Source organism: Pyrus communis, chromosome 7 (assembly GCF_963583255.1).
Source record: "Pyrus communis chromosome 7, drPyrComm1.1, whole genome shotgun sequence".
In the NCBI taxonomy this organism is placed as follows: domain Eukaryota; kingdom Viridiplantae; phylum Streptophyta; class Magnoliopsida; order Rosales; family Rosaceae; genus Pyrus; species Pyrus communis.
This window is the reverse complement of record NC_084809.1, coordinates 25,234,649-25,247,788: the sequence shown is the minus strand read 5'-3', so window position 1 is coordinate 25,247,788 and position 13,140 is coordinate 25,234,649. Positions and strand designations below refer to the sequence as shown.

Sequence of the window (13,140 nt, the reverse complement as noted above, 5' to 3'; positions counted from 1 at the left end):
CCTCTGTTTCCGAGATTTAGAAATTTGGTCACTCGAGACTATTGTAAAATGCTTGAATACCACTCGAGGAACTAAGTAGTGTAAACAAACTCATCAAGTGGTTAAAACCCAAAGTTTGAAGAAATAAAATAGGCTGAAAGACACATGACAGAAATTTGGCTGCTTTCAAAATTTTCCTCCGAGATTGGCTTAATCACTCGAATAAATAGCTTGATAATGCAATGTGCCAATCGGCTTTTTTTGTGCTAATTAAATTCATTTGAACATACATTTATGCAACGAAGTTATTCAAATTTTTTTTCTTCTAATTTTTCAACTGGTTGGGAAGGAAAAATACATAAGAGAAATATATGAGGTTGTAAAACAGTCCCTTTGTAGATAGTTTAATTAAGAGCCACAAATCCTATAGCATATCTCCATCATTTGATAGCTACACTTATGGACACGCATTTGTTGAGATAACAAACGGATAAGCTGCTTTTTTTCAAAGTTGCAGCAGTAAAAACTAAGTGAATTCATATTCCTGCAGTTAATTGCTCAAGGGCTGAAAGCACTTTTGGGTCGCTGTTTGAGTGCTTTTGTAGTATTACTCTTGTCCACAAGCAAAAGAAATTATGCTACGGATTAGTTAGTGAGGCTAGCTTCCAACGGTTTTTTGGTTTCTCTATAACTAACAAGGCTGGATATAATTACGGTAATACTAGGGAGACTAAACTTTATAAACTAAAAGATATGGAAGTTGATGATAAATTATTACTTAAGTGTTGATTAACGTGCTCATTTCTAATTGGTGATACATCATTTAGTTTGCAAATTTAGTCTTTCTAGCATTACTCTTATAATTATATTTCGCTTAGTCATATGCCATAATCATCGATGCTATTAAGAATCCTTTATCTAACCACCACGAGGTGGCGAGTGGTTAAGGATGAATTCCAAGTCCGTATTTCACATGACACGTCTTGGATTTGATTCCTAGTGCCAATGACTCACGCAATGGTGGTTAGAGAGAGGCTGGAATGCCTTTATGAGCCTTCTGGGTCCCTGAAAAAAAGTAGACTACTGTGACAAAGCCATCACTTGATCGTTTTTTAGTATTAAAAAAAAAAAATTTAAAAACTAAGGATCTACTTGTCTTGGAGATCTTAAATAGTCTTCATCGTCACGTCTCCCCAAGTCAAGCGATTAACTTAGAGGGCAGGATAACAAGTTCCACCCCGACCGATAAAGAGCACACTATGCGGCAAATATCATACTCAAACCCTATTGGTACAAAGAGACCTGGTAACCATTCCTTTGCTAGGAAACCCTAAAATCTTGAATTCTTATTCATCTCCTAAACCTAACTTAAGATTAAATCTCGGAAACTTTGTATGGGAAGCTTTTGGCTCACACCACGTTCGGATAAAAAATGTCTAGCCGATCTTGGCTGTAGAAATAGCAAAGTATTTCTACTGCTTGAGTAACCAACGATCAAACATATTTGAGGAGATTAAAATATACGATCAATCAAACCAACAAATGAAAAATAAGCTCTACGTGTGAGTAAGAAGTATTAGGTTCAACTATCATGGATAACAAATTCGACATAAATCATAGCAAGCACATTGAAAAATAGGCATTTGCGAAATGCTTTTCTTAGATACAGGCAAGACCAAGATAAAGCATAGCCGGCAAATACGGAAGTACCGATGATTACCAGAAAACATTTATCTCCAAAAATAAAACCAAAATACATTTACAGATTAATAGACCAAACTAAATCACCATTAAGCTTTTGTACACTCTTCCTGGTGATTGCCAGAAAAATTATAACCCATCTTAAATTAAAACAGAGCAAAGGCTTTAGACATATACAAACCCTTTCTCCATAACACAAGGTTTGACAGTTCGACACTCTTTTAGTGATGTTCCCATCAAACTACTTGCAGATTTTAGCAACTGAGATGATCATCGACAACAGCATACGCTATATACAGTACTAGTAGATCTCAATTTCTCCAAAAATTGTCAAAATTCACTCTTCTTGTTAAGTCCGCTGTACTTGTGAGCTGTGGTGGCATTTACCTTTCCTTCTTATATGTACACTTACTTCGATGAAGTTTAGGCAAATGCTGTGATGCGGGAACTTTGGCGATCCCTATTGAGACGGTCAAATCCCTCTACTCTAACTGTAGCTGGTTTAAGCCCATACTTCATTCTAACACAACTTGCTTTGCGTGGCGATGATAAAGTTGATGGAGATGGAACAGGCAATGCTGAAACAGGAGTGAGCTTCTCAGCTCCAAATCGGGCATCTAGAATTAGGAAGATTTAACAAAACAAAACACTCCCGGTATTGTTCACTTTTAACGAAAACATTTTCCTAGTACTATTCACTATACCTTTAAAAAGGGCTTTTCATTAAAGAGAAGTTTTTTTGGACTTTTCGTTAGTTTCTCTCTTGAATTAATGGGTTAGCTGCCCTACTAGGAGGAGAAACGCAAAAAATATGGGGGCGATAAGGTAACCTCGTTAGAAAATTTACCCACATCTGCTTGTAAGTATTTCCAAAGGAGGAAAATAATAGAAAACCTGGAAGAAGGGGAAGAAAGAAATCATGAATGCTCCAGCTTGAACATAAGTTGCCTTCCTCACCTCACCCCCATTTGGGGGCATGGTATGAAAAGCGACCGCCGGGAAGAGACTGACCAAAATAAGAGGCGAATCACCATCACACACACATTCACCTTCGACCTCCCTTGGATTAGATAATGAGCTCCTTCCACGTGTCAGGGTCATAGTGGTGCCTAGTGATAAGGCTTGCATTCAAATTGTTCCTTTGCTTCATGTGGTCTATATGCTGTAATGTCATCATTTACACCATCTAACAGCCCGTGTTTGCTGGTAAAATGTTCATGGAATCAGGACCGTATGATATGACATTGCTAGTCGGAGCACTATTTATAGGAAGGAAGAATAGGAGTTGTGCATCTTTCAACCAAGAGAAGTAAACCACTCTAGCAAATAAGAGAAAGCACAGAGAGAGAGCAATGGCTTCCTCCATGATTTCCTCCGCTACCGTGTCTACAGTTTACGCCGACTGTGCCGCCCCGGCTCAAGCCAGCATGGTTGCTCCATTCACTGGCCTCAAGTCGTCCTCAGCTTTCCCTGTCACCAGAAAGAGCAACGACATTACCTCTATTGCAAGCAATGGAGGAAGAGTGCAATGTATGCAGGTAAGAATTAATAGATGCTACTAAATTACTAATTCCATAAAATTGTGTCAGTGTTATAAACTTCTTATTTAAGTGTGATTGTGTAAATCCTAAATTAGATTTGATTGTAGTTATTCTTCTCTATTAGGACTTGTATTCCTTGGAGATAAAAGATTTCTTCTCTCCCTTGTTACTATAAATAAAGGGGGAATAACAGATTCTCTACATAACCCTACAAACACATCTCTCTCTATATTTTCTCTGTACCGCTGGCCCCTTTTCATTGTCAGTTAAATATAGGCCACAACAGTTAGTACATTTATTTTATATTTGAAAACAGTAGTAACGAAATACATTTTCAATAATTAATTAGTACAAAAGTTATTACATTATTTGTCGATATATAATAAATTATTATTAACAGTTTAATAAATTAACATATCAAACTAATAAATATGCTTGCAAATATATATGTATACTTTGATAACTTACCTTCGGGTCATATCCTTTGCAAATTATAGAATTTATTTCCAAATTACTTATATGTATTTTTGTTTAACTTGGCCGAAATAATACTAATATTTGTGTTGGCCAACAAAAAAGTACAATGAATTTATCAAATATATTTTGATGAAAACAGGTGTGGCCTCCACTTGGATTGAAGAAGTTCGAGACCCTCTCTTACCTTCCTCCTCTCTCTCCAGAGTCCTTGGCCAAGGAAGTTGACTACCTCCTCCGCAAAAACTGGGTTCCCTGCTTGGAATTTGAGTTGGAGGTTAATAACGTCTAACATTCTATATATACATTTATATTGTAATTTGTTAAGTTAATTGTTTTCTAACTTAATCCTGTTGAACAAAATTGTGGTATGTATATATAGACTGGATTTGTGTACCGTGAGAACCACAAATCCCCAGGATACTATGATGGAAGGTACTGGACAATGTGGAAGCTGCCCATGTTCGGATGCACCGACTCTTCTCAGGTGTTGAAGGAGCTGGAGGAGAACAAGAAGGCTTATCCCAACGCCTTCATCCGTATCATCGGATTCGACAACGTCCGCCAAGTGCAGTGCATCAGTTTCATCGCCTACAAGCCTCCAGGCTACTAATTTGTTGTTGTTCAAGTTTCATCATGTTTCTTCGTCGTAATTAATATTGTTGTTGTACGTACCATTGTGGCTCTTAGACAAGGGTCTCAGTGGTTTGTTTAAGTTTGTACTTGACTAGGGTTTCTAGACCTTTGTCAATTTGTTTCTTTAATTTTCTTTCCGTTTTTCGAGGCAATCTCTTTTGTTTTTGAATTTGGTGTTTTAAGAATGATGTTTGTTGAGAAATTCATGAAATGAATGATATCCGTATTTTATTTTTATTCATAGAGATAATGTATTTATATATTGATCACATCTCTTATAAGATTGAAATACATGCACACATTAACATGTATATAAATCTCGCTATTTAAGAAGATTGTTTAGCAGTGTGATTCGTAATAATAAACAATTTTTTTTATTACTGTTCTAAAAATCCCCTCCTAGCGCTGCTTAAACGCTAGGCGATTGGTCACCGCCCCGATGAATGTCCAAGCGTTTGAAAGTTAAGAAAGGGCGCCTAGACCGCCTAGCCCACTCAGACCCGCCTAGATTGCGACTCAATTAGATAGAAAATAGATAACTTTCATTTTGCATTTTATTATTTTTTTTCAATAAATTGTAAGAGACTTGTTGAATACTTAAATGAACACACATTATATGCTTGTGTTTGGGCCCAAAATAATATTTTGGGCCAAACTTAGAGTTGTTCTCAGCCCAATAACATTCATCTAGAATTTTGTCATGGGCTATCCAGTCAAGATCGGCTGAATCTTGTTGCGAGAATGATTGGTTTAGAAAAGGGTAAGGTACTCGAACCTTAGTGCAATAAGGAGTCTTAAAGCTGAAGATGCTTAGAATTAGATGATGAATCTGGTTCGTTAAGGAGCTTGGTTCAAAGTCTTATAGGGGTTAGGTTTGGCCGAAACCTGATTAGATTGGGTTGAGGAGTTCTAATCCGAGTACATTTCTAGTTCAGCCATGAGAGGGGTTCACTACTATAAATAGAGAAGGGAGTGCATCATTCAAAGGCCCTTCAAATCAACACACAAATTGCCTTGTGCAAAGTTTTTCAACAACCTTGAGATTTTATCTTCTCCCCCTTTCTTCTCGCCAACACATCTTCAATTTGGATAGACAGCACTATGAAGGCAATCGGCAACATCTTCAGTTTGGATAGACAGCACTATGAAGGCAATCGGCAACATCTTCAGTTTGGATAGACAACATTAGAGTCGTAGAATCAGCCGATCGAGGAACACCTTCAATTTAGATAGGCATCACTACTTCGAGGCCGATTGGTTATTATCCAAGTCTCGGTCGACAAGGATTTCTGAGTCCTTGGTGGTATAGGTCATCTCATCAGCCGTCTTAGCGAAGTGAGGTGTTACCAGGTTATTAGGCTCGGCACATTGAAAGCCAAGCTTTATTTTATGATTGGATATTTACAAGTACATTTTAGAGTTTAGCATTCCGACGGCCGAACCACATTTACAATCAAGACATTTATCTCTTTCAAGTATCTGTGTCTGTATAGTTTGATATCAGTTCGGCGCATTTATACTTTCACGAATATAATTACTGAGATCGAACCCTGTGCCGACGATTTGTGAACTTCAAAGAAACTAGCAGCTTTGTCTTCAGCCTTTAGAACCCGAAGGCCTAGATGTGTTCCTTGTTCGGCCGTAGTCATGAGATCAAGAAGTCAGTAGCGTGCTCAACTTCAACCTCTAGAACCTGAAGGCCTAAATGTGTTCCTTGCTCGGCCGACGAGTTGGCATGACCAGCACAGAATCGAAAGTCGTAGTTAGTTTATTAGTTACTCGACATGCGCGCCACGTAGGCTTGGTAGTTTTTAGGATCAACATTTTGGCACGCCTGATGAGATCCAGTGCTAAGGCTACGAAGTTCATGACCATTGAAACATGGTCAATGAAAAGGAAAACAGTTATGGGTAAGTCAATGACTAATCTTCTACCTACAGTTCAAAGCCGAGGACAAGATGGATTGTCATAGGCACAGAATCCTCCTGCTGCCGTAACACCTAAAGCCACAAGTACAACATGTCGAGAAAAAGGAATTAATCTTGACGATCAGACTCGTGATGCAGAAATCCCCATCAAAATGACAAAAGACGTTTTTGTTGAATAACTCGTGGAGGATTGTGACGATGATGGTGATGAGGCCTCTGCTCCACCATCTAGATTTTTTCTCATGCGACGATTTAAAGAGCAATTATGACAGTTTGACCAAATGTTCAGCTAAGAAATAAAAGGGTACTTGAAGAGATGCGTGATAATAGTGTTGTGCACAACAGATTCCTCGAAGTTCTGGTTAATAAAATCCACAAAGTTGGACCTACTGACCAACTCAGGCAACCTCTTCTTCTAAAGAATAATCCATTGCCAGCAATACAGGCCAAGACAGGATCTGCTCGCCCCAAAATGATTGACTTAGAAAAAAAATGGCGAACCAAGCAACAGATCTATCAGAATTGACCGAGGAACAGAAGCGGCACCTGTTAACATGGTCCAAGTCTAGAGAATGATTCTACCTTAAAAAAGGGGTCAAAGTTCCCAAAATTCATTCACCCATATCCAGCCTTTGTAGAAAGGTTCGAATATCCTAAGGGATTCAAGATTCTAGACTTTTGCCTTTTCGCTGGAGAATCATCCTTGTCCTTATTAGAACACGTGGCTCGATTCACTGTTCAATGTAGAGATGTTAACAATGATTTCATAAAGTATAGCTGTTTAATTTCTCATTAACTGACTCAGCGTTTGCATGGTATATCAACCTCCCACCCAACTTCATCCAAAGCTGGGAGGAATTGGTCGAGAAATTTCATGAGCAATTTTATCAACTAGGGATGGAAATGTCAGTTTCTTCTTTGGCTAGGATGGCTCAATCATCCAAGGAGTCACCAATGGAATATCTTACGACGTTTAAATTGGCCAGAAACTGGTGCCGAGTACCTTTCCCTAAAGTTGAGTTTGTTAGGCTTGCCCTGAATGGCTTGGATGTGGAGTACAAAAAGAAATTCTTGGGGGCAAACTTCTAAGATATGTACAAACTGGCTCAACATGTCGAGCAATATGACTATTTGCTCCGAGAAGAGAAAATCTCGAAATCCCCAACCCAAGGAACAATTACAAAAACCCAACGGTGATTATGCAAAGCTATAGATGCAGCCGAGATAGTAATTGACAAACCATACGTATGCAAAGTGTTGGGTCACCCTAATTCCAAAGATGTCAAAACCCGTTCGACCTCTGTGGAAGCCACCGTCAAAATGTCAAAGGTCTACAATTTCGACATCTCCAAGGTCGACGCCATCTTCGACCAACTCCTACTTGCAAAAATCGTCAAGCTTCGACCAGGGCCTAACATCCCCAAGGCTGAAGATTTGAAAAAAAACACATATTACAAGTACCACAATTCAAACAAGCATACGACACGACACCATCCAGAGCAGGATTGACAATGGCAAGCTTAAGTTTCCCGAGAAACCTCCAATAACTGTTGACATGGATCCTTTCCCCTCGGTGACGGTAAGCATGGTAGATGCTCATCTACCTAAGGACAAGAGACAAGGAAAAGTCGAGTTCATCCCAACGCAGAATAACAAGTCATCTTCAATCAGACGACAACGTAATTTTGACGCACCATTTTACAATGAAGATTGTTATGCGCGTAACTCTGGCAGCTCAAGTTCAAACATGAACCTGCAAACCTTCAAGCTACTTTATCAACAACCTCCGACAAGTATGGCCGAGTTGCTTCAAGGAAAGAAAGCAATCAATCATGATTTTGAAACCACAATTGAAGAATCTAATAACTGGATCAAACTCCTTCTTCACCCTAGGGAGATGAAAGCTTGCCTCAAGCACTTCCAAAATGAAGCCGAAAGCAAACTTCCTCCACCTTCACAAGAGCCATTAATTAAAGTCAAACGAAATTGCCACACGCCTTTGTTTGGTGAAGCTTCGGAATACATGCGGGAGTTTCACAAGAAGCATTCGGCTAATGACTTGTATGGCCTGCCAAAAGCATGAAAAGAGTCTCTTGATCTGGCATTAACTTACCCCGATACCGAACAGATCATCTAAAAGATCGCGAATCTAGGAATGAAGGCTAGGTTCCAACATATACGCGAGGCCCAAGTTCTCACCTTTGAGGTGGATCCATGTATTGATATTGATGTTGTCGATCTTCCTTTCTCTCTCGAGGTTCTCCACTATCTATGGTACCATTTTGAAGTTTTCTCAGTCGTTTCCTTCTTCGGCTTTATAACCAATGAAAAAGAGCGTGTGGCACATTTCAATGTTTACCTGGACATAAAAGATGTCCGCATCACATATCAAGAGTGGACTCATAAGGCTTTACAAGCGCAAGATCCAGTCCCAACGTTGAAAGAGCCAATGGTCAAAATTCAAAACTAAACAGCTCTGACAGACATGTTGCTGAAGATGGTCAAGCGAGTAATGCCCATTAGCAAGATATCTCGCCCAAAAATCCAGAGGACAAAGATCACGACCTGATGGGCCTTTCAGTTCTTGACAACATAGAAATTAGCATGGTCCATGTCTTACTCGCAGAATTTAGGCCAACCAAATTCCCTGGACAATGATGTGATTGCCGAGGAGGCCACGCAAGTTGATTTTGCTACCGAAGAAATTGAGTAAATAAGCAAAGAGGATAAACTTAAAGCATCTCTCGCCGAACTGTTTCCCCATTCTTCATCCGTTAATCTTCATCACTTGAAACCGTTGTACGTCACGACCCATATTGAAGGATACCCGATCTCCAAAAATTTTGTCAACTGTGGAGCAATGGTCAACATCATGCCCGTTTCTATCATGAAAGCATTACATCGCTTCAAAGACGAACTCATTCCATCAAGGGTAACCATGAGCAGCTTTGTCAGCGACAAATCTCAAACTAAGAGAGTGCTTTCTTTAGAGGTGAATATTGCAGGTTAAAATCACATGATCGCATTTTTATTGTTGATTCAAAGACCGAGTATAATGCATTGCTCGGTTGTGACTGGATCCACCAAACTAGTTGGATCCCCTCATCATTATATCAAGTCCTCATCTTCTGGGACGGCTAATCAGCTATAGTTTATCTGACCGACAATCAGCCATTTAAAGCTAATATAATTCAAGCTCACTATTACGACGATCACGTCGGCTACATCACCCTGCAAGATTTCAATGAAGAAGGGCGGCCGACTCAGATCTCAGTTCAGAAAGCTATTGAGGTTGGCGCCGAGACTGTTCAGCAGGATTCGACAAGACTCGGGTTGGCTAACCTAATTGAAGATTCTGATGTCTGATACCAAACAGGATAGACACTGACCCACGGTTTCATCTATCATAGAACGCCTAGTGGCCCATTGGTATATTATTTCCAAGCAACCAAATTTTGGCGTGAACTTAGTAGAGTTCCTCGTTGAATGAGACAACAGCCTAGTCACTTGTTAAAGTCTAAGCTGCCCTAGTTGAGCTCGAAGATAGTCGACCCCAAGTCAAAGGTCCATTAGATGAAATAAATGTTGGAACGATCAAGGACCCTCAAAAGTTGAGCTTTGTAAACTGCTCGAAGAATTTAAAGACTGTTTTGCTTTGAGTTACCATGAGATGCTTGGCCTGGATTGAACACTCGTTGAGCACGAATTACACATTAAGGTTGGTTGCAACTCTTTCTGCCAACCCCCCTCCCCGATGATTCTCGATCGAAGTTCAGCTCGGCATAAAAGATGAACTCGTTCGACTTTTAAAAATCAATTTTATTCGAACAGCTCGATACGTCAAATGGTTGGCGAATATTGTCCCAGTTTTAAAGAAAAGTGGTGCTCTACGTATTTGCATTGATTTTCATAATTTGAACTTGGTAACCCCTAAAGACGAATATATAATGCCAATTTCAGACTTGCTAATCGACGTTGCAGAAAGCCACAAGATGTTATCTTTCATGGACGGCCATGCTGGTTATAACCAGATTTTCATTGCTGAGGTCAATGTCCACAAAACTGCTTTTCATTGCCCTTGGGCACTCGGGACCTACGAATGGGTCGTCATGCCTTTTGGACTTAAGAACGTCGGTGCCACATATCAACGCACTATGAATACCATTTTTCATGACCTGATTAGTACAATCGTTGAGGTATATATCGATGATGTTATGGTCAAATCGAAGCATCGCCGAACACATTTAGATGATCTTGGGCAAACTTTCCTTCGTATGTGCCAACATAATCTTAAAATGAACCCTGCCAAATGTGCCTTTGGTGTATCGGCAGGCAACTTCTTGGGTTTCCTTGTACATCATCGTGGCATCGAGGTAGATGAGATTAAAGCTCGAACCCCACTCCTGACAACCAAGAAACAATTTACAATCCTTACTCGACAAGATCAATTTCCTCCGCCGTTTCATTTCCAATTCAAAGGGAAAAATGAAGGTTTTTTCCACGCTTTTGAAGCTTAAGAATTCTGATAAATTCAAATGGCGCGAAGAACATCAGGACCCTTTCACACAAATCAAGGTCTCCCTCACCACCCCATATGTCCTTGTGCCACCTCGGCGTAGTAAACCTCGTAAGTTGTATATCTTGGCTATCAAGGAATTCATTGGCTGACTTCTTGCGCAAGACAACAACACTGGGTGGGAGCAAGCCATTTTTTATCTTAGCCGGAATCTTAACCTAGCTAAGATAAATTTCTCAGCCATCGAGATATTCTATTTGGTTTTGTTCTTTGCTGCATCTAAACTCAGGCATTACATGCTCCGTTCTGTTGCTTAAGTCATCGCCTAGATAGATGTTATTTGTTATATGCTCACTCGACCGATAGTAAAAGGCTGAATTGGGAAATGGATAATGGCGTTGTTGGAATTTCGTTTGCAATATGTGCCCCCAAAAGCCATTAAAGGATAGGCGTTGGCCGATTTCTTAGCTCAACATCCTTCTTCATACGGTTTTAGGGGCAACGACGTCGAAATTGACATGGTGAAAACACGTGATAATTATTGGATGATGTATTTTGACAGCTCTAGTACCTCGACCTTGGCCAGCGTTGTAATCATCATCTAGTCCCTTGATCACTACCAATGGTATTTTTCTCTCAAGTTGGATTTTGACTATACAAATAATCAAGCCAAATATGAGGCCATCGTCATCAGCTTTAATGTCCTTCACAACTTGAAGGCAGTTTGCGTTCTCGTTATTGGCGATTCATAACTTGTCATTAACTAATTCAATGGGACTTTTTGTTGCATGAGTTGTACTCTGGCGCCCTATCATATGGTTGTCAGTTATTTAGCCGTATCATTTGCAAGCATTACGTTCAAGCACATTTCACGAGTTTGAAGTACTGACGCAGACGAGTTGGCTCAAATAGCCTCCGGAGCACAACTTCTAGGGGCAAACTGAGCCAGGTTGTACCAGTGGTGCGACATCTACACCCAGCCTTGGTTAATCAATAAGTTCTCCAACATGACCACATAATCCGTACACGAGTTATGTCCCTACCTTCGTTGTTGGAACGTGAGGATCCTATGGATATCTACATGGTCGAGACATTACCAGAGGACTGGAAAAGATTAATCATGCAGTATGTTGATAATCCTAGTGGCAAACATGATCACAAGACAAGGGTACACACCAAAAATTACATAATGTACCATAATGAACTATATTGAAAAGGTGAAGACGGTCTGTTGTTATTGTGCCTCAGCCAAGATGAGGTCGCTAAAGTTATTACAGAGGCACATGAAGGAATATGCGGGGCTCATCAATCCAAACGCAAAACACGTTGGTTACTTCGCTGACATGGTTATTTTTGGTCGAGTATGTTAAAAGATTGCATTGAATACATGCAAGGTTATGCACAATGTCAAATCCATGAGCTCATACAGAGGGTTCCGGCAAAATTACTTCACTCGGTTACGAAGTCATGGCCGTTCAGAGGATGGGCCATGGATGTAATCGGCAAGATTACACTCTTCCTGATCGGTAAAGCATGCATGGATACTTGTAGCGACCGACTACTTCACCAAGTGGGTCGAAGCAAAATCATACGCTGAGTTTGCAATTTTGTTGAAGAAAACATCATCACGTGACGTACCAGAAACAATTATAGAAGACAACGACATGATTTTTACGGTCGACAGGTTTAAAGAATACACAGTAAGTTTGAAAAATCAGCTCGAACAGTCCACGCTGTATTACACATAGGCAAATAGACAGACCGAAGCAAGTAATAAAGTTCTAATTGGTATCCTTGAGAAAATTATAAAAGAAAAGTCTGGTATGTGGCAATTGAAGTTAAATGAGGCATTATGGGCATATCAAACTTCATTCCGATCAGCAACAGGGACGACACCATATGTGTTAACTTATGGACACAACGTTATGCTACTAGTCGAGCTAAGCATAAACTCGTTACGAGTTATTGAACAAAGCAATTTGTTCAGTGCCAAGTATAGTCAGGCCATGAGGCAAGAGTTGGAGGATTTGGAGGAAGCTTGGCTTGATGCCTATAACTTACTAGTGGCACAGAAAAAGATTGCCAAACAAGCTTACAATTGATGAGTTGGGCAAAAGACGTTCGGTGAAGGTGGGTTAGTGTGGCAAACCGTGTTACTAGTAGGGATTAAGGATCCCAGATTCAGGAAATGGTCGCTGAATCGGGAATGCCCATTCATCGTCCACAAAGTCCTCGGCAATGGGGCATACCACCTCAAGGATCGAACTGGTTTAATTCATAAATTACCGATCAATGGGAAATTCTTAAAGAAATATTATCTGATCACTTAGGATATTCAAGAATAAAGGATTGATTTCATTAATTT

At 39.9% G+C, this 13,140-nt stretch overlaps 2 protein-coding genes across 2 annotated transcripts; both read left to right on the top strand.

The window, feature by feature from the left end:
* The first annotated feature begins 2,964 nt into the window (after positions 1–2,964).
* Positions 2,965–4,572, top strand: LOC137740323 (ribulose bisphosphate carboxylase small subunit, chloroplastic-like). Its single transcript, XM_068480182.1, has 3 exons — positions 2,965–3,218; positions 3,838–3,972; positions 4,078–4,572. The coding sequence occupies exons 1-3, from the start codon at positions 3,033–3,035 to the stop codon at positions 4,306–4,308; spliced, it is 552 nt and encodes a 183-aa protein (XP_068336283.1). The 5' UTR covers positions 2,965–3,032; the 3' UTR covers positions 4,309–4,572.
* Positions 4,573–11,808: 7,236 nt separating this feature from the next.
* On the top strand, positions 11,809–12,877 carry LOC137740729 (uncharacterized). The gene is made up of 2 exons (XM_068480548.1): positions 11,809–11,943; positions 12,524–12,877. Exons 1-2 carry the CDS (start codon positions 11,809–11,811, stop codon positions 12,875–12,877), a joined length of 489 nt encoding a protein of 162 aa, XP_068336649.1.
* The last annotated feature ends 263 nt before the right edge of the window (positions 12,878–13,140 follow it).